Source organism: Xiphias gladius, chromosome 11 (assembly GCF_016859285.1).
Source record: "Xiphias gladius isolate SHS-SW01 ecotype Sanya breed wild chromosome 11, ASM1685928v1, whole genome shotgun sequence".
Classification (NCBI taxonomy): Eukaryota; Metazoa; Chordata; class Actinopteri; order Istiophoriformes; family Xiphiidae; genus Xiphias; species Xiphias gladius.
In genome coordinates, this window is record NC_053410.1 from 731,124 (window position 1) to 755,715 (window position 24,592).

Below are 24,592 nucleotides of genomic sequence, written 5' to 3' on the forward strand. Positions count from 1 at the left end.
CGACAGCGAGTCTGATTGTTTTCTACTCTGAAGGAGCTCCTGCTTCTACTGTTAATGGTTGTAACATGTGAGTGTGGTACAAAATGCACCAATCTGCAATAAACAGATGTGAATGTGTTTCTGAAATCCTGCAGGTGTCAAACAGCTAAATAAAGACTCTGTAGCTGGTTTAAAGTCTGTGGTGGATTCATTGAGTCTCTAAAGACCCTCAGAAGATCCAGACCCGAGTGACGGTGGCTTTTTTAGCTGATGCTTCATTTTATGTGGAATAACAAACCGAATCACGTCCAAATGGTTGTTTCTAATTTACAGTTTTGGGAAAAATAAACGGATGTGGTGTTGGCTACACCAGCAGTAGTGCAGCAGCCTAACTCTCAGGTGATTAACAGTACATGTGACAGTGGCACAGACCCAGCACAAGGTCCAGAGACTAATAGTACAATGCAATATACAACATACAAGAGTACATTAACTTACAATTTAATACATTTAAACATGTGACTCAAAGGTATCTTAACGTCCAAATCTCATATACAATAACTTGGTTGATCTCCTGACTTTTCATCTAGCGCCACCAACGGGTCAGTTCATGGCAGGACACCTGAGACTACGGGCTGGATTCCAGTCAGCCCGCTAATGTTGGTGTTTAACGCAGTAAGTTAAACGCTCAGGTCGCGGTTGTGTCCAGCAGCTGTCGCTGAGGTTTCTCCGGGTGTTGTTTTTATCTGGGAAAGTTTTTTGTTATCGCTGTTTTGGGACTTTGGCTTGTTCCAAATGAAAACTGTGCGTTCACACAGAGAAACAGTGGCAGACACTCGTTTTCCATCTTTCAGGCTTCACACAAACTTGAGACACAAAGCTTTTATTTATGTAAACTTTCCCCAGTGAAACAAGCTCATCAAACAGGTAAACAGGTAAACGTCGGGTTGACGTCACTTCACCGTTGTCCAGGTGGAACTGCAGGAGGCTGGAAATTCACCTGAAAAACATTTTACGACAGCAGCAGCAACAGAGAGGCTTTATCATGGATTAGCCTCAGAAGCAGGAAGCGAGTGAGCTGAGAAAGAACGGGAAGGGGTGGGGCCACAGGTGAGCAGGAGGTGGAGTCTCAGAGGAAGGCGTCACACCACTCCCTCAGGCACTGAGCGCAGGATTTGGCCTGGCGGGAGTTTGCTCCGCTGGCGTCTCTGAGCCACTCGGTGAACATCTCAGTGTCTTTCTTCAACAACAGGAACTGACCCAGAACCACGTAGGCCTGAAAACACGTAGAGAGCGGGAAAAAACGTGAGATAAACGTGTGAAAAACGTGAGATAAACGTATGAAAAACATGAAAAAAGGGATTAAACGTTTGATAAATGTTTGATAAACGTGAGATAAACGTGAAAACAGGAAAAAAAACGAGAGGAAAATAGAACAACGCTTGATTTGTTGGTTCTGTGAAAAGGAAAAATGTCTGTAGACTGCTGCTAGAGGAAGTGATGTTTAGAGGAAAGATAAAATGATGTTGAACTAAGGTGGAATGACCTTTCAGGCAGGTCACATTCACAAATTCAGTACCGAAGTCCTGCTTTATTTTCACGCGTTTGTCGTTTGGGCATGTTGTGGCTGTAGTGATCTCTGCAGCCTCTAGGGGGCGCTACACAGAACCTTAGAGAGTAGCGGCCGTTGTGTGTGGGTCACGTCAGTGTTGACGTAAAGCTAGCGTGTGTCTCCCCGTCGGTTCTCCACCTTGTCGAAGCCCTGCTCCTCCAGCTTTTTCCCCAGAATCTCTCCGATACCCGACAGAGCCGTCACCGACTTGTCCCCCATCGGCTCTCCGACAAAGTCCCGGTGCTTCTGGGACGTGGTCGACATCCTGGCTGGAACATATGAAACGGAATGAAAGACAGTCAGAGGAGACAAAAGCAGTCCTGGCCGGAGCCGGCTCGCCGTGCTGGTTTCTACTGCTGCTGTGGGGGACGAGTTCTTCGTTATTGATTATTCTCCATTTCATCTAATTATTAACGGAATCGGTGTTTTGTTTTTTTACTGTTGCTCAGACTAAAGACACAGTTTGGACTCTGGGAACTAAAGATGGACATTTTCTGATTTTCTTCTACCAACGAGACGCTGTCCTGCCGCCAGACGGATAATTTCACAAGAAAATAGTGAGAAGAAAAAGAAAATGGAATAAAATATCCGACAATAACAAAGAATAAATAATCCACGATAATGACTGATGAAAACGTGATTGAGCGACTTTTGCAACTAGTTTTCTCAGATGAAAGGGCCCCGCTGGCCCCGTGAGCCCTGTAGGCCCCCGTAGGCCGCGTTGGCCCCCTAGGTCCCCGTGGGCCCCTGTATGCCCCGTTGGTCCCCGTAGGCCCTGTGAGCCCCCGTGAGCCCTGTAGGCCCCCCTGGGCCCCGTCGGCCCCTGTATACCCCGTGGGCCCCCATAGGCCCCGTAGGCCGTCACCTTATACAGTGTCTCCAAATGAGTGTTGGGCAGTCACAGAGCTGAGTTAAAAGACACCAAACCAGCAGAAACCACGCGACCACGTACAGTCCTTCAATCTGGGGGTGCTGTTTAGGAGGGGTGGGGGGGTCTCTTATCTGTCTGGGCCCCGGGGCCCATTTTCTCACGATCCGTCCATGTCAAACAGGTTGGACATTTGTAGAACAGGAACCCGAGAGGATCTGAAGGACCAGACGCAGGGAGAGGGATCAGCTGGAGAAGGTTTACATCCTGACGGACGAGGTGAAAAAGATGAACCTTTCCTTCCTCACTGGGTTCGTTCTTCCTTCCTTTCTTCCTCCCTCTCTCTCTTTCCTTCTTTCTTCCTCTCTCTCTCTCCCCCTCTCTCCCTCCATCTCTCTCTCTCTCTCTCTATCTGAACCTGCAGATTCAGGGTCGTCCTTTACTTCACTTCTCAAAACAGGCTTTTGATTAGTGTCAGCGCGCATACACACACACACACACACACACACACACACACACACACACACACACACACACCGTGTGAACACGCCTGTGATCCTCCAGCCGACATGCTCGGGGCTTTTATTTTGTAGAACAATGGCCATCCATGCTGCCAGCCTTCAGCTCTGATCCAGGTTTTCGTCTGATCTGGTTTTTTCTGGTTAAAATAAACTAAACGAAACCATCAGACTGAAGCTGTGAGCAGCTGCCGGCGTCTCCCAGTGAAACCAGTAAAACCAGTGAAACCAGCTGCTCTCATAGAAGCAGACTACAACCGCGCAGGCTCCCGCTGGACTCTGGTGGTACAGAGACAAACCCGTTCACAAGGAGGCCTTACCTGCTGGTCCGGTAGAGACTCGGGGTCACGTCCTGGAGGGTCGGAAGGGGGTCAGACAGACAGAGGCTACAGACACAAACAGCGAACACTTCAACACAAATCTGAAAAAGCTGGACTCAAATCGCAATTTTTGCCGCACAGAGGAAACGTTAAACATCGGGTTGAAGTTACCTGGTAGAGTCCGGAAGCGGTTTGACTCACCTGACGTCAAACACACCTCAAAACGCACGAGGGATCCCGCAAAAAAGACTAAACTTTCTTTTTTGTTTAACTGGAGGCGTTTTATTCTGAAACCCGGAAACACGAATCGAATTAGCCGACGCCCTGAGCGTGACGTCAGGGCGCAGAGCGTCAAAGATGGCGTGCGTTGAAGATGAGTCACTCGGAGGGAATTTAACAACACGACTCTACTGATCAGCGGTGGAGGAAGAACTCAGGGACGTTACTAACACCACAGAGTAGAAGTAGAAGTACTCTGTTACAAGTAAAGTAACGGTACAAAAGTACCAGCACCTAAATATACGTCAAGTGCTCGTTATGCAGAATGGCGGCCTTTCAGAATAAAACACGTTATATTAGAATCATTGATTTGGTGAAGTGGAGCTGATTTCAGCTGCTTCATAAAGTTCATCTGTAATCAAACTCTGTGCGTCGTCATTTCTCCCTTTCTGAGGATCTGAAGTTATCAGATACATTTCGACAGGTTTCGAGAGTTTTCCTCTGGAGGAGAGTCGAGGTTTAAAGTAGCACAAACTGGAAACGTTGAGCAAAGGAAAATGGGCTTCTTCGCATTTGTCTGTCCCTCTCTAGTCGCACTCATATAGAGTTGCTTTTCTGCTCATTTGGTTTCTGTGTATTTAGTTGTCATTTATGGAAATCAGAACCCATCTGTGCACAGCTGGACTTGTGACAGGAGGCTGCAGGAAAGTGCCTGGAAAACCTGGAGCTTATTGTGAACTAAAGAATTATAATAATAATAATAAACTTTATTTTTACTGCAATTTTCAAAACAAAGTTACAAAGAGCTTCACGTGGTTGAACCAGGATTCAAATGTTTCAGGACCGAGAAAAATAGAATCAGGCAACTAAGATAATACAGAAAAAAATGGAATAACAAAACCAACAACAATAATAATAAAACAGATTTAAAAGATGTCGCTGATTCCGCAGCCTCAGATCTGTAAAAACCGGGTCCGCTTCAGTCCTGAACCAGGACTCGGTGAGAACACTGGTGAAAACAGTTAAACCACGAGGTGGTTTTTAGAGGTCATCAGCAGGATCAACTCGGCCGACTGGAGACCAGTGAAAACAGGACCGGATAAGATCTGGTCTTCTAGTATCTGCTCAAATCTGAGCAGCTGTCATGAGTCTAACATCTGGGTAACAGCATCTGGGACCTTCTCTGGATCAGATCAGTATTTGCTGTGACCCCCCTTGGCCTCTGAACCGGCACCAGTTCTCCTCTGTGCATCGGATATGAGGGTTTACATTTCAACACGTGCTCCTGCCTCCTTCTGTCCCATTGATTTTTGGTAACTTGGTCAAATTACAGGTTTTGAATTCGTTCTCACAAAACCAGACGTGTCGCCCCCCTTGATAAAACCCGCCAGGGTCGAGGTTCTTCAGTTCTCTGTTCTCTCTTCACGTGATGAAGTGGAGCTCCGAAGCAGCATCAGAGTGAGACCTCTTCCGTCGCCGCACACTCTTGGTGAGCCCCCCGGGCCCCGCCCACTCCCAGACGTCCCAGCTGTCAGCGTTTGCGCGGTGGGCGTGGCTGCGTGTTGTCTTCCTCCCCTACCTGCCAGGTGTGTTCCTCACTCTCTGCCGCATCGTCTCCGTCGTTCAGGCCGCTTTCTGCGCTCCTCCTGCGGGTTGTTTTCGTGGAAGCATGGCGGCGCCGCTGACCGACCAGGAGAAGCGGAAGCAGATCAGCGTCCGGGGCATCGTCGGACTCGGGGACGTAGCGGAGATCAAGCGGAGTTTCAACCGACACCTCCATTTCACGCTGGTGAAGGACCGCAACGTAGCGACGCCCCGGGACTACTACTTCGCCCTAGCCCACACCGTCCGGGACCACCTCGTGGGTCGCTGGATCCGGACCCAGCAGTACTACTACGAGAAAGACCCCAAGGTAGGAGCAGCAGGAGCCCGCAAATACAGCCTGGTTTCCGGCACAGCGACGACTGCGAACTCCGCTGAAAAAATGTGTAGATTTCAAACTTCCCTGATTATCTGGAAATGTAAAAGCGATGAGAAACATGAGCCGTTTTCTTTTTCAATGTTTAGGAACCAGACAAACATTCGGCAAAAGTCTAACCTCCGAATATTTCTTTATTTTAGTCAGAAATTAAGTTTGTTTGTTGTTTTCTTACCGTCGAAAACCCTGCAGTGCGCAGCACCGCGGACAGTTATTAAACTCGTGATTCTGTCGATGTATAGATATGCTTGGTGTATTCTTCACACGCCGATTTAATCAGAAGATACTAACAATGTCAGAAATGTCTTAACTAATGTTAAATCATTTACATGCTTGCGTCAAGCCTCAAGGCAACTCTAAATCTTAATATTTTGAAACGCAGTTTGGCTTGTCGTTCTCCATGACCTTTTGTTAGCCCGCTTCTCTTCCTAGCGGAGTGGGGCCAAACTCTGTTCAATGACCTTAGTCTGAAGTTTTGAATTTTAATAATTTTTTTTTTTTTTTCCCCCCAGTGGCGTCTGGGTTGACCTCCACGCTAGATTCAGTCTTTGGTCTTGTGTAGGAGACCAAACTCCATTCAATTAGCCGCCAGTTTTAACACCTCCTCCGTTATCGGCCAAGTACGTGATTGATGAGAAGAGGGTATTTCAGGATATTTGCTGAATCCCAGTTGTTTGACTCGGCTGAAGTACCGAGCTCGTCCGGCGTCTCCTAGAGCCTTTCAGGCGATGTCAATGTCAACGATGAGAATAACTGGAAGCCAAAGTTCGTGGGTCCACACGGAACCAGAATCAGAGAACTTTGGTGTGTTCTCATGCTACAGCGTGTCAGTGTCACACCCGATGTCCGCGCCTGCAGGTGAACATGATGCAGATTGTTGCACGGGATTCAAAAAATAACCAGGTTCAGAAAACAGCAGCAAAGAGAAGAATAAAAGCCCTGAACACGAAAGCGGGTCAAATAGGATTATGTACCGTACCAGGTGTGGTTGGCCCCTGTCTTGTCAGTGCCACAGACCACAGTCTTCTCCCCAGGCCTCTGCTGGTCTGGAGTCCAGGCCTCTGACTCTGTGAGGTCAGAGGTGAGGGGGTGAGAGTTAAGCCTGACTCCAGCTCTGCTCTGCTGTTTGTCCTCAGAGGGTTTATTACCTGTCCCTGGAGTTCTACATGGGCAGAACGCTGCAGAACACCATGATCAACCTCGGCCTGCGGAACGCCTGCGATGAAGCCGTCTACCAGGTAACGGCACGCCCGTCTGCTGGCGTATCTCCTGCTCCCGGGCGAGTCTGTGTGAAAAGCTCCGACCACATCACGAAGGAGCGTCTGAGGTCTCCAGAGTCACGGTCGGATCACCTGTCACTTTCCTCCTCTCCCCAGAAACCTGCCAGCAATCTATTGACAAAAATCAATGGCAGTGATTCTGATTACTGATTAATTGATTAATCATTCAAGTCCTTTTTTAAGCCAAAATTCCAAAAGGTCTCCGGTACCAGCTTCTGAAATCTGAACATTTGCTGGTTTCTCACTTTTCTCTGTGTTTTCGACTCAGACAATAAGACGTTTGAATCTGTTCACTCGAGCTTCAGGAAATAATATTTTCTCACATTTTATCCACTGATCGATCAATCGATTATTACAGAAAATAACTGTCAGACGTATTGATAACGAAGAAAACTGTTGGTTCTCCTGCGGCGGAAAAGCAGAACCTCACCGAGGTTTTCGGTGGCTGCTTGTTGTGAAGTGTGAGGGGCTGCAGGTTCCGGATCCCGTTTCAGGTTTTTCTTTGAACAACGTCTTGATGTAACTGAACAGAGACTCTCCTGGATCATCGAAACATCATGTAGGTTTATGTTGCGGTCTGAATTATTTACGCTCTGTTTATGAGAAATCGGGTTTTATCTGTCGTTTTGATGGACAGGTCAAAATACTACAATACCCATGAGCCTCGGCTGCCGTTGCCATGGAGAAGAGGGAGTTGTAGTTACTTCAGCCTCAGATTTTTTGACTGTTCATTATAACTCAGTAGTCCAGTAGTTTCCTTAGACCTGGTTCTGAGTTGATCTCGTCTCTCACACTTTGTGTTTTGTTTTTTTTATCATCACTTACTAATTTTAGACATTTAGTTTCTATCTGTGCCAGTCGTGTTCTCAGCTCAGGGCAGTTTCTCCACGGACCACTTGATTTTTTTTTTTCTAATACTGTAAAATGTCCCGAACGCTGCAGATGTGAGTCACTTTAACAACCAGACTGAAGCTCAGAGATGAACTGGAGCTGAGTCCTGTTTTGACTAAAGTGCAGATGTTGCTGGTCTCACCTTCAGCCTCGGTGAACGTCCCGATGCAGCAGAACAAAAAGTTTTCTCTCCTGACAATTTCAACTTCCTCATTGTTTCACCACAAGGAAGTCGACACAAAAAAAGCTCGACACACACTGATAACACTCGCTGTCGTCTGTGTGTGTGTGTGTGTGTGTGTGTGTGTGTAGTTGGGTTTGGACATGGAGGAGTTGGAGGAGATCGAGGAGGATGCTGGGCTCGGTAATGGAGGACTGGGACGACTGGCAGGTAAAAAGTCACATTTAGTTTTTCTACTGTATAAATACAGTACGTCCACTCAGCGAGCACTTTATTAGGAACACCATACCACTAGAGGGGAATTCCTCCCTTTGCTCTGAAGACAGTCTCAGGTCTTCGTGGTCTGGATTCCACCTGATGTTGGAAACTTTCCTCTGAGGTTCTGGTCCATGTTCACATGACTGCTGATATGTCAGCTGCACATTCCTGCTGCCAATCTCCTGTTCTACCACATCCCAAAGCTGCTCTACTGGATCCAGGTCTGGTGACTGGGGAGGCCACCGAAGTCCACTGAACTCACTGTCATGTTCATGAAACCGGTTTGAGACGACTTCTGCTTTGTGACCTGGAGCATCGTCCTGCTGGAAGTAGCCATTGGAAGGTGGTAAACTGTGGCCGTGAAGGGAAGCACATGGTCAACAACAACACTCAGACAGGCTGTGGCATCAGACCATGATTGGTTGGTGTTAAGGGGCCAAAGTGGATCCAAGAAAACCATCCCCACACCGTTACATGACCACCAGCCTGGTTGGTAGGTTGGGTCCGTGGATTCATGCTGTTTAAGTTCTGACCATCTGCACGTGGCAGCAGAGAGCAAGTTTGGTCAGACCAGGCTACGTTCTTGTCTTCTACTGTTCCTCAGGTTTCTGGTCTTGGCTGACAGGACTGGAACCCGACGTGGTCTTCTGCTGTTGTAGACCATCTGCCTCCAGGTTGGACGTGTTGTTCATCCTGAGAAGCTTCTCTGCTCATCACACTGTGGTAAAGAGTGGTTACCTGAGGTACCGAAGCCTCTGTCAGCTCCAACCAGTCTGGACGTTCACCTCTGACCTCTCTCATCAACATGAACTGATGCTCTCTGGATGGTTTTTGTTTTTGGTTTCATTCTGAGTGAAAACTCTAGAGACTGTTGTGTGTGAAAATCCCAGGAGATCAACAGTTTCAGAAACACTCAAACCAGCCCATCTGGCTCCAACAATCCTTCCACAGTCAAAGTCACATTTTCTCCCCGTTCTGATGTTTGGTGTGAACTTTAACTGAAGCTCCTGACCTGGATCTGCAGGATGTTATGCATCACACTGCTGCCACGTGATTGGCCGATTGAATAATTGCGTGAATAAACAGGTGCACAGGTGTTCCTAATAAAGTGCTCGGGGAGAGTATGAGGACCAATGTGCACATAAGGGTCTGGTTGAAGAAGAGTAAAGTTCAGCCTCCATCAGGGCTGAAAACTGAGTCGCCAGGTAATAAACGAAAGACCAATCAAATCTTTTTTTAGCTGAGCTAATTAAGAACCAACTAACTGGGACAACAGAAAACCGATACACTGAATGGAGTAATTAAAGGAGCATTCCCCTGAGTTTTACACATGAAGTTCAGCGTCCTGTTCGTGTCTTCGTCTGGGAGCCTGAGCATCATGAGAAATGTACGTTGAAATCATCACGCATGCGAGTAAAGGTGGAACATTAGGACTGAGGAAGGATGAAGTCAGTACTTAGTTAACGAAATCGATCAATAGGCCCAGCAGAAATCATCATTAGGTATTGATACAGTGTGATGTCTGTGAGGATGAAGCTGCTCCTCTTCCTCTCCGCTGCAGCCTGTTTCTTGGACTCCATGGCGACTCTGGGTCTGGCAGCCTACGGTTACGGTATCCGCTACGAGTTCGGCATCTTCAACCAGAAGATCAGTAACGGATGGCAGGTGCACACGCACGCACGCACACACACACGCGCACACACCCACAAGCTGTCCAGGAGGCCTGTGATTGGCTGATGTGTTGCTGCACTCCTCAGGTGGAGGAGGCAGATGATTGGCTGAGGTACGGGAACCCCTGGGAGAAGGCCAGACCCGAATACATGTTGCCGGTTCATTTCTACGGCCGAGTGGAGAAGACAGAGAGCGGAGCGAAGTGGGTCGATACGCAGGTCAGGCAAACAACCCAAACCTAAAATCCCAAGACCAGGTCTTAACCCTTAAAATGTGATAATGGTTTAACTGGCAGAGACCAGGTCCCCAAAATGAGATTAATACAAGATGAACCTGCAGAACACTTAGTCAAGTTTTATGTGTCTGTGGGAGCCATTTCACTTACATGCAATAATTATTAATCATTTTCAGTTTGATGGAAAGTAACAGAAACAAATCATGCCCCCCCCCAACACGTACACACACACACACACACACACACACACACACACACACACACACACACACACACACACACACACACACACACACACACACACACACACATCCCAGCTGCTGCTGGTGTGTATCATCCTCCAGCTTTGTCTGTTTAGCTCCTTTGACCTCGTGAACTCAATATTCATGGAGTATCTTCTGAAAACTTGCCCCACATGCATAATGTGTGTGTGTGTGTGTGTGTGTGTGTGTGCACATGCAGGTGGTGCTGGCGATGCCCTACGACACTCCGGTACCTGGTTACCATAACAACACGGTGAACACGATGAGACTGTGGTCGGCCAAAGCTCCGAACGACTTCAAGCTGCAGAACTGTACGTGTGATTTATCATCATCATCATCGTCGTCCTCCCGGTCTCTGTCCCTGGACTCCTCAGTGTGTCAGAGTCCCGCATCGGACGGAGTACTTGTTCTCTGTGGTGTTAGTACTTTTACTTCATTAAAAGGTCTGAGTGCCTCCTCAGCAGCTGCAGATCATTTAAAGGTGCTGTGACCCGTAGCTGCCACCGTGTGTCACCGCAGAGCTCGGTCTCTGCTGAGACTTCAGGCTCAGGCCTGCGCTGGCGCAGTCCCGCTGAGACCGGACCCGAGTGTGCAGACCAGGACAGTCTGAAAATGATGTTTATCAGACAGCGATGCTGGTGTTTGATAAAACCGGGTTCTCAGTGAAGACGGGAAACCTAAGGACAACCAGATCGGGCTGGACTTGGTCTGCGATACGGGGTCCTGGAGGTTCCGTGTTGGTTGTGCAGTTAAGAGGCGAGTTTGTCTAATGGGGCAGGAACATGAAGAACACGTGGAAGCCGGCGGTGTGAAAGGCTCCGAGCTTCGGGGGGGGTTGGGGCCGTAACGTTGGGGTTTCAGGGAACGTGGCGTTCAGGCGCCGACGGGTCACTCAGCCGTAGTCTCCTGTTTAATGGATGAAATGTGTCGCGTGACTTCAGCGACCGGAAACCGCAGGGTGTCGTGTTACTGCTGTATGTTGTTGTGTTTGCCACAGAGGCCCGTTCTCCTCCGCCGGCGGTCTCCGCGCCCGCGACATGATGCTTCCAGGTCGTCCGTCCGTCCCTTTCTCAGGACACCTGGAGGAAATTTCATTACGTCTGGTACGAACGTCCACTTGGACTCAAGAATGAACTGATCAGATTTTTGGTGCTCGAAGGTCAAAGGTCACCGGGACCTCACAAAACTCATGTTCATACGTTACCTGTGATAAAATTCACTTAAGACCTTTTATTAAATTCCTTCAAAGTCTTCGCTACATGTTTTATCTGCGTCTGGACAGACGTGCATGTAAGCTGCCACTTGATTGGCTGGCGGAGGCGTACACAGTCAGGCGGGAATTCTGGTTTGATATTCACTCAGGCTTCCGGGGGGTTTTCCCTCGTGTCCTCAGAGAGCTTGTGCTGGGTCAGGGACCAGGGCTCAGGTGGGACAGTGTTTGTGATATTGGCGAGAATAAGCTTAATTTCTCTGCATTTTTAGCACCAAGGCTCAGCAGCAGGAAGCCGAGCCACACTGGTAGGTTGGTGGGTCCGTCGGTCGGGGAGGTTCATCACTTTGTCACTTAGACTGAACGACCTCAGCAGCCATTGGGTGAACTGGTACGACACACTCGTGGCCCTCGGAGGATGAAGTCTACAGACTTTCCCCTGACTTTTCCTCTAGCGCCACCAGGGGGTTGACATTTGTGGTTTTGAGTCAAACGTCTCAGCATTGGGTGGAGTGACGTACAGTCTGGCGGGAGTGGGGGGACACAGTCGGACTTTAGAGTGGGAGCCCGTGGAGAGTCCCTGGAGGCAGTAGGTCCCAGTGCAGACCCGGCATGTACCGGCAGGGAGGGTTCGGTCTGCGTTGCGCTCTGACTGACTCTGTGTCTCTGCTGCACAGTTAACGTTGGAGATTACATCGAAGCGGTTCTGGACAGAAACCTGGCCGAGAACATCTCCAGAGTCCTCTACCCCAACGACAACGTGAGTCTGTGTGTGTGTTTGTAGACAGAGCAGTGACAGCGTCCGCGGGTCCGGACAGGTTTGAGGTGAGGCGATTCAGTTTGTGTTTCTGTAGTTTTTCGAGGGGAAGGAGCTGCGTCTGAAGCAGGAGTACTTCGTGGTCGCTGCCACGCTGCAGGACATCATCCGCCGGTTCAAGTCCTCCAAGTTCGGCAGCAGAGACCCGGTCAGGACGTCCTTCGACACCTTCCCCGAGAAGGTGAGAAAAAAAAGATAGAAACCTGCACCTGCACGGGAGGAGGGGCTTGGTATTACTCGACTGAAGTCTGCTGCCCACACACACACACACACACACACACACACACCTCGGCACGAGACTCTGCTGCTACTGCTGAGTTCTACTCGGGTCTTTTTATGAATGGTCCTCCGGTCTGCGCGTGGACCTCAGAGATCCGAGCGAAGGCAGCGAGACTATATGAGGATGTTTTTCTTCTTCTTCTTCGGTGGTGACCGGTGTCCTCACCCGTCCTGGCAGGTGGCGATCCAGCTGAACGACACCCACCCGGCTCTGGCCATCCCTGAGCTGATGAGGATCCTGGTGGACATCGAGAAGCTGGACTGGGACAAGGTCAGACCCCACAATGTGTGTCTCACTGTGTTAGTCTCAGTTTGGCAGCAGGTCAGGTTCGGGTTTCTGAGAAGACCCTTCAGTAAAAGGACACAAGTGTTTTTAAGTATCAAAAGTAAAACTACTCATAATTCCTCCAAGTTGCCCCGTGAATATTAAAATGTTATATATCCTAGTGTTGGACCGTTACTGCCAGTGCATTAGTTATTTTATTTACTGTTGGGTTCTTTAATCTGTAACAGTGCATCATATTTATAGGCTTAATCAATAATCATAGATTTAGTTTTCAGTCTAAATCTGCAGAGCAGCGAGTGAACACAACTGCCACATCAACCTTGTGCAGGGAAAAGTAGATTTCCGCCTCAGGTGTAGTAAAGTAGATAAAGAAGCTCTGAATGGAAACATTCCAGTACTTGAGTATTTCGACATCGTACACGAGCCCAGTGCTGCAGCACGTGTGCTCAAAACCCGGTCAGTGCCCCAACGTAAACGCTCAGATGTCGGAGTGTCTTTGAACCTTGATGAAACCCGCCTCTGCTCACAGCTGGAATGATGGATGGAGGTAGCTGCCCTGGAGCTTTCAGTCATGTCACATGATCTTCATCAGCAGACGGCGTTTTCGACGTTGATTCTTTGCATTTTCCTGAGCGCTTTAAGGGCTTGTGGTTCGTGTTGCACTAAACGCATCTGTGTGTGTGTGTGTGTGTGTGTGTGTGTGTGTGTGTGTGTGTGTGTGTGTGTGTGTGTCCAGGCGTGGGACATCACCTGTCGTACCTGTGCGTACACCAACCACACGGTGCTGCCCGAGGCGTTGGAGCGCTGGCCGCTCTTCATGTTCGAACGTCTGCTGCCTCGACACCTGCTGATCATCTACAACATAAACCAGAGACACCTGGACGTGAGACTCTACTCAGCTCTACTGTCCACACACACACACACACACACACACACAGGTCATCAGAATGATCAGCAACACTCTGTTGAACTCTGCTGGATTTACTGTAAACACACCTGTGTAACTAAACTCTACCGAGTTTTACTGAAATTCACCAGGTGCCAGACTTTGCCGAGCTTTCTAATGCAGACACACACCTCAGCATAACGCCGGTGAAACACTGAACACACACTGCCTTACGTAAGACTCCACTGAGCTCTACTCTGCTCTGATGCAAAGATACACACATCTAGCATAAGACTGCTGTTTCCACTGACTGAGCTCGGCGGGATTCCACTGCTTTTTCTCTCCTCGGCCTTGTTTTTCTCGTCAGAACACACCTGTGTAAATAAACCGGTATTTTATTTTCCCTCTCAGGGGATAGCGGCCATGTTCCCCGGTGACACCGACCGTCTTCGTCGGATGTCTCTGATCGAGGAGGGGGACCCCAAGAGGATCAACATGGCTCACCTGTGTGTGGTGGGATCTCACGCCGTCAACGGAGTCGCTCGGATCCACTCGGACATCGTCAAGACCACCGTGTGAGTCAGAGCAAAGACCGGCAGGGTGAAGTCCTGCCAGAGGCTCGTTACAGCCGCTAAAGGAGCAAACCCATGACGGATCAGCTCCTAGAGCCAAACGGTTCCTGGTAAAGGACAAGAAAGTGATTGCTCTGGGATTGGTCTGTTAGGAAGGAGCGACACACACACACACACAGTTTAAGACTCTTTTTCAACAGAAAAACCCGGCATTTAAAGCCCGACCACCACCAACCCAGTGACAGTTAGTAAATCTTTATTCATACAGCACTTTACAAAACCCAGGACCCACAGTGGCTCAGAGGGAAAAAAACAAGAACAAAACAAGAATAAGTTTGATGAGGAGACAAAAAGACGAGTATTCATTTTATTTTATTTATTAGAAAACATACATAGAAATATGAGTAAATAAACCAGAGACACGAGAGAAACGACTCGGGGCAGGAAGGTCGATCCTGACCGGACCCCCAGAGGGAGACTGGTCCAGAACCTGAGGGCCCGGACAGCAGCAGCTCCGTCACCTCAGGTTCTGAACTCTGAGCGGGGCTCAACAAGAAACCCTTGTTCTGATGAGCTGAGAGTCCTGGTGCATCTATACTGGGGCAGTAATCCACTGGTTTACTCAGGCCTCAAATGTAATGAGCAGGATTTTGAGCCCGTGTGGTGAGTCCAGTACAGTCCAGCACCAGGCTGGTATGAGAACGCTGTGGAGTCTGAGTCCTGCAGCTGAGCTTTGATCTAATGAGACGTTTGTTTCCTCTTGACAGTAACAAGAATCCATCCGACCGCGTGATACAGAGATGAGCAGGAATACTGGTGATAAAGTGTAATGAAGAGGTTCACCTGCTGGCTCAGGGTGACGGAACAGAATCTCTGTAGTCCGCTTTACAAAGACTCATTTGATTGTTAACGTCCGAGTCCTGAATCCTGAGCGACGGTCTGCGACGTCTGAAGTCTTAACGGCGGGTTAACCAGCACTCTCTTCCTGCAGGTTTAGAGACTTCCACGAAGTGGATCCGGAGAAGTTCCAGAACAAAACCAACGGAATCACCCCTCGCCGCTGGCTGCTGCTGTGTAACCCCGGCCTGGCTGACATCATCGCTGAGGTACAAGCTCACCTGAGGCCGACACCTGTGTGGAGGACTCGGCCACACTATTTGTTTCAAAAACAAATTGGGTTTAGATGAAAACATGGAGGTTATTGAAAATCATCTGACTTATGAATGAATTGAATTAGTGTGTCATGTCAGACAGACAGTATAACTCTGTCCAGCCTGCATTGACCCACAGGACACCATTAATCCACACAAGCCGGGACCAGGGGGCCGTGTTTACATTTACAAACGAAGAAGCAGCTGTGAAATGTCTTTCACAATCAAATCTTCACACCTGCAGCGTCTCCAACAGAATTCATAAATCACCGATACACACGGACATTATACGGCACAGGAGAGTCAGAATAAATAATAATTCAATAATCAATCTCGCCTCCTCCTCCAGATAAAACATTCGCTCCAGTTTTCTGTCGTCTGTGCAGCAGAATCTTTCAGGGTTTCAGGCAGCGAGAGGCAGGAGCACGCTGACGGTTATTCAGCACCGACCGTCCCCTGTGTCGTTACGTTTCGCGTGTTCAACCCCGCGAGGTCTGATTTATTGTGACTGTCCTTTAGACACAGACCGTCCTGCTGGAGTTTCCTATACGAGCTCAGAACAAGTCACATTTTATGGATCAAAGTCTGCGCTAACTGTCAAAGAGCTCGAGCGTTGCTGCTCGTTCGCCTCCTGCGACCATTAAGACGTCGCGTGCGGCCGCGCTCACATCCAGGGTTCAGTCGAGAGCCGAGAATCAACTCTCTGAAATCCTCGCAGTTTGTGCAGCACTAAAGAAAAAGGGAAGGGTCGTTAAAAATAATAAGCTAACATTACAGCAGCAGATGCACCTCCTCAGAGAACAACCCTGAGAGCCACCGCACATCAACACCTCCGCCGTTTTGATTGGACGATTCCACACTCTGATCCAATCATTCTCCCACACGTGACATTAGTTCCCAAGCAGCCGTTTACATGGTGGCACACAAAGGGTGAGAGAGGCCCAGATAGCAACCGAACCACATCAGAGAAAGACCGGGAGGAAGGTAACAGAACCTCCCAAACCGAAATAAATCCGGATCAAAAGAACCTGATGAAGAAAGGGAAGCGCTGCCTCCACGTCCTCATGAACAGCCATTTACACGCGTGAGAGAACAGACGTCACAACTGACCCAACAAAAAAAAACCCAGAAACGGGCCGCATTCCAGTTTGCTCCAGGTCCTCCACCTGAGTTTAGAGTTTAGCTGAATTGGAGTTAATGTCAGGTTCAAACAACCTAAAACAGATATAAACACAGTAATGAGGCAGGACACAGAGTGGTGAGGTTATATACTTGCAAGGAGAACGGACAGAGAGTGCTCAGTTACAATCTCCGACCCGCTCTGAGTTTCTCAGCCGTCCACCTCGCTCTTTTATTTCCATAGGGTGGTTCTTTGTCACATATGTCGGCATAGCTGCACAATCTCATCTTAGAAGCAGGGTGCCTCCTGCCTGTCTCAGAGACAGGACAAGAGACAGGACAATCTATCTTGTCTTGATTTGGGGAGTAACTGCTTCGCAGCTGCAGATACTCCCCTGCGCATAGCTTTCAAGGGTGCAGATAACAACAGATAATGAGCAAAGCGTGGGATAATTTATGTACATTCTTCTAACAGTTAACAGGATCCTCGTACCTGGATTTCTAGTTTTGGGTTTGGGATTCCTGTTGTTCATGGTCATGATCAGTTGCTGTTGATGTTCGTCCCGCAGAGAATCGGAGAAGATTTCCTCACTGATCTGCACCAGCTGAAGAAAATCATCCAGTTTGTCGACGACACAGCTTTTATCAGCGACGTGGCCAAAGTCAAACAGGTAGAGACCGAGACGTCTCGTCGGTCCGTCAGTTACCTGTCCTTCAGTCTGTCCGTCCCTCTCACGAGTCTCTGTCTCTTAACAGGAGAACAAGCTGAGGTTCGCCTCCTTCCTGCAGAAACAGAACCAGGTGACGGTGAATCCAGAGTCCATCTTTGACGTCCAGGTGAAGAGGATCCACGAGTACAAGAGGCAGCTGCTCAACTGCCTGCACGCCATCACGCTCTACAACCGTAAGACCAACCGAGCCAAATCCGGAGCTGAGATGCTGAGTGGGATTTAATCCAGATTATCAACCCGATTATTGAAATGCAGGAAGGAACAGAAAATACGAGAGCAATAGAACCAAATTCAAAATGAACGTGTTCAAGTTTCAAACGGTTTTTCCCTGGAGACTGATGCTAAATTCTGATGACAAAAGTAAATAGGTTAAATATACCTGTATATGATCCAAAAACCCAGAGGTCACATGCTTCACAGCTGGCTAGATAGTGGCGTCTTGAGAGTTCTGGAACCTTGAAACCAAAGTTTCAGGCCAGAGAAGGAGGAGAAACACTGGATTAAAGGATCTTCAGCATAATTGAAATTGTTTCTTGACACTAATTCGGAGCAGGTTTACAGTCTCCTGTACGACGTAGATTTAAACTGCAGGTGGCGAGCAGCTGAGTTGGGCCGGGGCACAGCTCCATTTGAAGACAGTGTGATGCCTTCAGAATGACCTTGAACATCAGTCGTGACTTTGTCTTAATTTAAAACCTGAGCAGAACAGAGGGGGGATTATTGATGTGATCATTCCAGTAGAAACTTGATCTAATGTCATTTTTAGTTTGTTTGCGCTGCCCTCTGCTGGAGACTCTGTACAAATTGTCAATGATGAACCTGGATCAGATCGTGATTCGTTTGTTTGTCTGTTTGTTTTCAGGCATCAAACTGGAGCCCGACAGACCGTTTGTTCCCAGGACGGTGATGATCGGAGGGAAGGTACGAGGGAAGATCAGTGTATAAATACGTGACAGAGAGAGTAGGTTCAGGTCAAGCTCAGGTCAACGCACCTGCAGCGGAGTCACGCTGGCTGTCGATGCTCGCTCTCCCGCAGGCGGCTCCTGGCTACCACATGGCGAAGCTGATCATTAAACTGATCACCTCGGTGGGTCGGGTGATCAATAACGACCCGGCGGTGGGAGACAAGCTGAAAGTGATCTACCTGGAAAACTACAGAGTGTCTCTGGCTGAGAGAGGTGAGGGGGGGGCGAGGGAAGGAAAGAACCAACGGAAGCCAACGGGAGAAAGTGGAAAGAGAGGAGGTGACAACTGTAACAGCAGCTCGGGGGGGAGGGGGTCACGTAAGGGTCAATAAGGTTTAGCGTCAAAGAGGTAAAAACGGGAGGGTGCCGTTTGTGCTGCTGCTGAACTGTTCTGCGTTAGACAGAGGTGTTTCTGCTGCTTAGCCTCTCGTCACCCGTGGACAGATCATGAGACGAAGGCCCCCCCCCAGTGAAAGAGACCCAGAACGCCAACACACACGCATCTCCGCTCTCCTGGTGGCCGTTTTATGTCACTGCAAACAGACGGTTGAAGAAGGTTGCGTCACCGTCCGCATACTTATGGACCTAACTGTAAATAGGGTGGACAAAATAAGAGACACGTGTCAGTCTGACCTGATGGTTCAACAGCAGCACAAACGGCAGACTCCACTGTGATCAGACGGTCGAGTCTCGACGCGTCTGAACATCTGAACCTTCACAAAGCAGGATTTGTTACTGTTTTGTCTGCCGTTCCTAATAAACTGGACACGCTTTCCAAACTGCTGCTCGTTCTGTAAAAATGGCGGCTGCGGACCCGGAATGCGTGAAAGCTCCCGAGTCCCTGTCCCGGTTGGTGAAGCTTGTGAGTGTTCAACCCGGATGCTTGTTGTCCCCCAGTGATCCCGGCCGCAGACCTGTCGGAGCAGATCTCCACCGCCGGAACGGAAGCCTCTGGAACAGGAAACATGAAGTTCATGCTGAACGGAGCCCTGACCATCGGCACCATGGACGGAGCCACGGTGGAGATGGCCGAGGAGGCCGGAGAGGAAAACCTCTTCCTCTTCGGCCTGAGGGTGACGGACGTGGAGGAGCTGGACCGGAAGGGGTGAGGAGGGGTTTAGACCGTTTCCAGATAATCGGACGGATTTCTTCTCGTCAAAGCTGCTTCACTTCCCGTCCACCTGTGCCGTGTCTCCCGCAGCTACAACGCCAGACAGTACTACGAGCGTCTGCCGGAGCTGAAACAGGCTGTGGATCAGGTCCAGAGCGGCTTCTTCAGTCCCGAGCAACCAGAACTCTTCAGAGACCTGATCGCCATGCTGATGAACCACGACAGGTAGAGAGAGGAAACTGTTTGCTCAAACTCTGCCGTTGTTTTTCAGGGTTGGATTGTTCCTCAGTCGGTTGAAACACACCTGTGTCAACTTTTCATAATTTGTGTTAATGTTAAAGCTCATTCACCTGTGGGTTTTCTCTCCTTTGTGTTTTATTTTTTCGCTGTGTCTCCTCCAGGTTTAAGGTGTTTGCAGATTTCGAAGCCTACGTCCGATGTCAGGAGCGAGTCAGTGAGCTCTACCAGGTGATGAACCACTTTCATCTTCCCATATTTTCCCCATTATTTCCTGCAAACTTCCCTCATAGTTTCCTACCGATGAGCTGGTATTTAGCTGTTAATTACTCTGACGTTTCCAAGACAGGCCGACAAAAATGGAGAAAGTCATCGAAAACACTAGTAAATGATGTCGAAAGAGTTGGTGAACAGACGTAAACGGACATTCTTCATCGTTGATCAGATAGAAAATGTTCAACGCTGAGTCTCTTCATTTTACGGCTCCGGTTTCCGGACATGAGGCAGAAATGTGTGTGAAAGTGTGACTGCGGAGTCGGGGAGGTTTTCCAGCCCAGGCCGTGTTTTATTTGTTGATCGTCGTCGGCCTGAAACACACAACTGTTTCCACTGCAGCTCAACAAGCCGCACGGACGGCAGTTAAATGAACATTTACTGATCTGTAACGAACGGCTGCTCGGAGTCACGACCAAGTTTTGTTTTGTCTTCGTCGTGTCGGCTGTGACGAGCAGCTTCTTCGTAACCGCAGCAACGAACACGTTCTCCATCTCCCTCGCCGTCGGGAACGTCCCCGTCAGGTTTCCAGGAAGTCAGCTGTAACATCCAGGACCCGTAAATGACCCGTTTTTGTTTCTGAGAGTGAGAAGTGTAGCTGGGTATCAGATGGATCCCAGTTTAACCAGTAGCGTGAACACATCGAATGTGAAGTGGCACCAACGAGCGATTGAAGAGGTCTCGAGTCCTCGATGTTCCTACAGCAGCAAGTTCAAATTTAGTTTAATATTCTGTTTAATTATGGTCCATTCTAAGTTTTAACTACTGATTAATCGGATGTTTGTTGTAGTGAACGTAGTGAAAAATGTCCCACAGCCGGAGGTGACGACTTCTTGTTTTGTCCAACCAACAGTCCAGATGTTCAGTTTAATATCGAACCATCACCTCCGAGAAACTGGAACCAGCCAATAATTGGAATCTTCACCTGAAACTAATGCAGTGATCAAAACAGTTGCAAGTTAATGTTCTGTCGCTCGTTAAAGTGTTTACAACTGTATTTCACTAGTGTGTGTCACTGCTCATACACTGAGAAACACAGCGACGTCCACGAGCACTTAAAGCTGGTTGGTTGGTTGCTCGCAGGTGCGGAGTCTGTGTTTTTATGAAGGTTATTTTTGGAGTGGACGAATGAAACATCTCCTGCTTCTCTCCTGGATGATGGGTTGATGTTCCCACCTCCGGTTTGAAGAATTTACATTGAGGTTCTTCTCTGTCAGTTTCGTTGACGGCTCTAAAGACCACAGTCCCCATGAGGCTCAGCTGCTGTTGCTATGGAGAAGGCGGCAGCAGCTTGGGAGCCCTAGCGGCCTTCTCTCCTTCAGTTTTTTATGTCCACAGGCTTCATGTAGCTTTGACAGATCTTTTCTGACACGGTTGTTCATCTTCCTTCGCTTTTCCAAGCAGAAATAGTGAAAACCTTTTCTCCGGTTCCAGCTTCTCACATGAGAAATGTTGCTGCTCGTCTTCGTTTTCCATCATCGTAAACTGAATCTTTTTGCCATTGACCCGGACTCTGGGAAACTGCGTTTCTAGACTAAAGGATCAAAAAATAATCAGCAAGTGAATCAATAATGAGAGTTTCATGTCCGTCAGATGCTCGGAGAGAGAGAGAACCGTCAGTCAGCGCCTTCACCAACAGCCACTGTTTGCTGTTTCTCTGCAGAATCCCAAAGAGTGGACCAAGACGGTGATCCGCAACATCGCCGCATCCGGGAAGTTCTCCAGCGACCGAACCATCTCCCAGTACGCCCGCGAGATCTGGGGAGTCGAACCCTCTGATGTGAAGATCCCGCCGCCCAACGAACCGCCGTTCGAGTCCCGTAGCTGATCAGGTGTCCGATCCGAGCCCGACCGTCTGAAATTCTCAGCACAGTCTGGGGGAAGTGGTTCGCTCAGAAAATGTAAACTTTTTTTCTTACTCGCCCTCATGTCAGTATTGTTTGCACTGTAAACTGTCCATATTAGCAGCAGCTACATGCTCCAAACCTCCAAACGACAAATTAACATGAACTGTGTCTTTAAAATAAAAAAAAATCTGAGATTAAACGGGAGAAGCAGCGAAACAGTTAAACAACTGGTCTAAAAGGCAGATATTTACACCAATATTTAGCACAAGTCCTTATTTATCGGTGCGAATTTTTGTTTTTGGGATGGTGAACTTTCTGTCCTCTTCTGGCTTCAAATCCAGAAGCTCAGAGTGACTTAAAATCTTGGAAGTCACCAGTCTCGATTCGGGACGAACACATCTCATGTAAACTGGTCGTTTCAGTGACTTTCAGTGGGTTTTATAGACTGTGTTACCAACCAGACCGTTGGCAATTTCTTTACCGTCTTTCAAGGTGGAGAAACACCTGCGTTACAAAGCTTTTCTGGGATTTTGTGCCTTAAAAGTTGCTATGAGGGTCGTTGGGTTGTATTTTGAGCGTTTTTCCTGTAACGAAGTGAATCAACGCCCGAGTGACTAAAGGACCCGGCTTTGGGCCCCGAACTGATGGTGGTACAGTATGAAGGATGATGTTCTTGGATCAGGGCTGATTAACCATATCCAACATAATCCTCTTTTAGATCTCTCGTTTTCATGATGTAGGCGTGGAAACATTGAGAAGAGATGACGAGAACACGTTTTAAAAAGTTGCTTTCACGACGGCTTGTGCTTCATACTGGTGTAACGGCGCCTCTTTCGTCGCCAGAAAGTTCATATGAACAACTCACCTTTGGTGCAAGTTCTAGTTTTGTAAACAGACATTTTTCCAATAGGAGTCTGGACATGAGTGGAGCTTAGTTACGCTTGCGGTCTACTCTTTTAGCACATTCTTGGCTTATCTTTACAACGCTTACTCCCTCGAAGGCAGCCTGAATACCTGTGATTCGGATCAGACGGATTCTCCGGTGCTCCTGCTTTACCGGGGAGTTCCCGTTAAAAGCTTCACGTGGAAACATTTCGTCACAAGTCTGCTGATACTGAAAAACCGCCAAAGCAGACACGAAGAGTCGCATAACCCGATTTGGAAAATTAGTTCTTTAATAACTTTAATAACGGTCGTGACTTTGTTTCCCACAAACATGGCTGTTCTTAACTTTACCAGCATCAGCTCCAGTCGAGCCTTTTCATTAAACCCGTCAGGCCAGAAGCACTTTCACCAGCCCAGATCTTCCTCACTGTCTACTCTTCACTTCTTACCCAGCTGCCCCCGTTTTTTGGCCCAAACTTTACTGCCGAAGAACAAAAACCCACATTTCTGAAAACTCCAAAATGTCATGTTACTCACTTATTTCCAGAATAAAGTGTTTCCAAGATAGCAGTCAGAAAGCACGATCTTACTCTCTACGTAACTGATGACTTTTCCGCAGTTTGTCCTGGGATTCGGGTTTTGGACGCCGCAAATCTCAGCAGCTGCGTAAGTTTACACCATGGCATCTTGAGGTGCATTTTTTTATACTTTCGAGCAAATTGTTTTGTCAGTCAGTTACGTTTGTTAAGTGAAATATTCCTTTCTCATTTTGTAGACGATCTTTAGACTCACTTTAAATAGAACAGTTAGCCACAGTCGTACATAGAAACTTCCGCTGTTGATGTTCGTTGTGCATTTCGCGATGCTGCTGATGTCTCGTTGCCTTATCAGGTGGTTTCGGACCGCGGGATGAAAAGGACACCGTTGCCTTCCTCTATCCTCGGCTGGTGAATTCATTTTAGATTATGTGGGACACCCAGTGGCACCACAGCCAACGATTCACGTGTGTTCTGTTGACTTCCAGTAAGAGTTAACATCTGTGAAGTAGACCAGAACTAACTGTTTTCCGTTGAACCCAGGACTGCACTGTAACCTTCAGCGGTGATGTCCCATTCACTTACACTAAAAGTAAAACTCAAAAATGCCGTTAGTATAAAGTGCCTTACTAGTGATTCTCATTCTTCCAGTTCTTCAAATGAAGTAAATATCGATCCAATAGATCTAAAATACTGTAGAAGTACATTTGATGGACAGAGGGTGTAATTCTGCACTGTAAGTAAAATCTGTACCATTTACTTACATTAGAATTAAACTCAAAAATCCCATTGGCTTACAGTACAACTGAGAAGCCGTTGCATCGATTTGCAGTCTCCCGTGATTTAAAATGAAATGAATTTTTGTTCCGTTAACATCCATTGGATTTGACATCCACCTCCACTTTATAGCTTCATTGGTAGAGCTAAAGCAGGTGAGCTAAAGCCGCAACGGAGAAAAACTTCACATTTATGACTAGAGACCACTCATGTCATCACACAACTCAACTTAAACACAACTGTCGTCCAACAACAATAGCGCACTGTCGTTATTGTTGTCCATTAAATTTAAAATTAATTACTCTTGTGAACAAAATCTGGCTGGTTTGTGTTTTTGTTTTTGAGACATTTTCAGAAAAAAAATTCTTTGTTGAAATTACAACTTTGATATTGACGTCGATGGTATTCACAAGTTAGACTGGAAATTTCAGTAACTCCGACATGACATGAACGTGGCGAAAGCCCTCAGCCTGGCCTCACAGGTGTCTTATGGGTAATGGAGTCCATTTGGAATCAGTGTTTATTCAACATGAATGTCAATCTGACTAAAACTAAAAAGCTTTTGTCAGTTTTCATTAAGTACTGTATCCACAACACTGATGTCTGTTGCTCAAAATAAAGTTTTTTTTGCACTGTA

General features: G+C 48.0%; 2 protein-coding genes across 6 annotated transcripts; one reads left to right on the top strand and one right to left on the bottom strand.

Moving 5' to 3' along the window:
• Nucleotides 1–841: 841 nt before the first annotated feature.
• Nucleotides 842–3,593, bottom strand: LOC120796402 (barrier-to-autointegration factor-like). 4 transcript variants are annotated; one of them, XM_040139207.1, is made up of 4 exons: nucleotides 3,469–3,593; nucleotides 3,298–3,363; nucleotides 1,730–1,860; nucleotides 842–1,255 (listed from the first exon to the last, which is right to left on the bottom strand). In XM_040139207.1, the coding sequence occupies exons 3-4, from the start codon at nucleotides 1,853–1,855 to the stop codon at nucleotides 1,109–1,111; spliced, it is 273 nt and encodes a 90-aa protein (XP_039995141.1). In that variant the 5' UTR covers nucleotides 1,856–1,860; nucleotides 3,298–3,363; nucleotides 3,469–3,593; the 3' UTR covers nucleotides 842–1,108. The 4 variants fall into 4 exon arrangements, with proteins under 4 accessions (XP_039995141.1, XP_039995144.1, XP_039995143.1 ...); XM_040139210.1 differs by having other exon boundaries at nucleotides 3,298–3,385; nucleotides 3,469–3,576; XM_040139209.1 differs by having other exon boundaries at nucleotides 3,499–3,567.
• A 1,465-nt stretch (nucleotides 3,594–5,058) lies between these two features.
• Nucleotides 5,059–24,584, top strand: pygb (phosphorylase, glycogen; brain). 2 transcript variants are annotated; one of them, XM_040139202.1, is made up of 20 exons: nucleotides 5,059–5,428; nucleotides 6,631–6,732; nucleotides 7,978–8,056; nucleotides 9,666–9,769; nucleotides 9,862–9,993; nucleotides 10,473–10,584; nucleotides 12,161–12,243; nucleotides 12,338–12,481; nucleotides 12,758–12,850; nucleotides 13,602–13,748; nucleotides 14,163–14,326; nucleotides 15,315–15,429; nucleotides 17,163–17,264; nucleotides 17,350–17,497; nucleotides 18,187–18,245; nucleotides 18,361–18,502; nucleotides 19,187–19,394; nucleotides 19,491–19,625; nucleotides 19,802–19,868; nucleotides 21,574–24,584. In XM_040139202.1, exons 1-20 carry the CDS (start codon nucleotides 5,186–5,188, stop codon nucleotides 21,736–21,738), a joined length of 2,544 nt encoding a protein of 847 aa, XP_039995136.1. In that variant the 5' UTR covers nucleotides 5,059–5,185; the 3' UTR covers nucleotides 21,739–24,584. The 2 variants fall into 2 exon arrangements, with proteins under 2 accessions (XP_039995136.1, XP_039995137.1); XM_040139203.1 differs by lacking the exon at nucleotides 6,631–6,732.
• The last annotated feature ends 8 nt before the right edge of the window (nucleotides 24,585–24,592 follow it).

Bases quoted from the DNA above. Each gene is read 5' to 3' on its own strand.
- LOC120796402 (XM_040139207.1), bottom strand. From the start codon at position 1,855: ATGTCGACCACGTCCCAGAAGCACCGGGACTTTGTCGGAGAGCCGATG. The intron at 1,256-1,729 runs GTGGAGAACCGA...ACGTGTTTTCAG, and splicing joins AGGAGCAGGGCTTCGACAAG to GCCTACGTGGTTCTGGGTCA.
- pygb (XM_040139202.1), top strand. From the start codon at position 5,186: ATGGCGGCGCCGCTGACCGACCAGGAGAAGCGGAAGCAGATCAGCGTC. The intron at 13,749-14,162 runs GTGAGACTCTAC...TTTCCCTCTCAG, and splicing joins TAAACCAGAGACACCTGGAC to GGGATAGCGGCCATGTTCCC. The intron at 19,626-19,801 runs GTAGAGAGAGGA...TGTCTCCTCCAG, and splicing joins ATGCTGATGAACCACGACAG to GTTTAAGGTGTTTGCAGATT.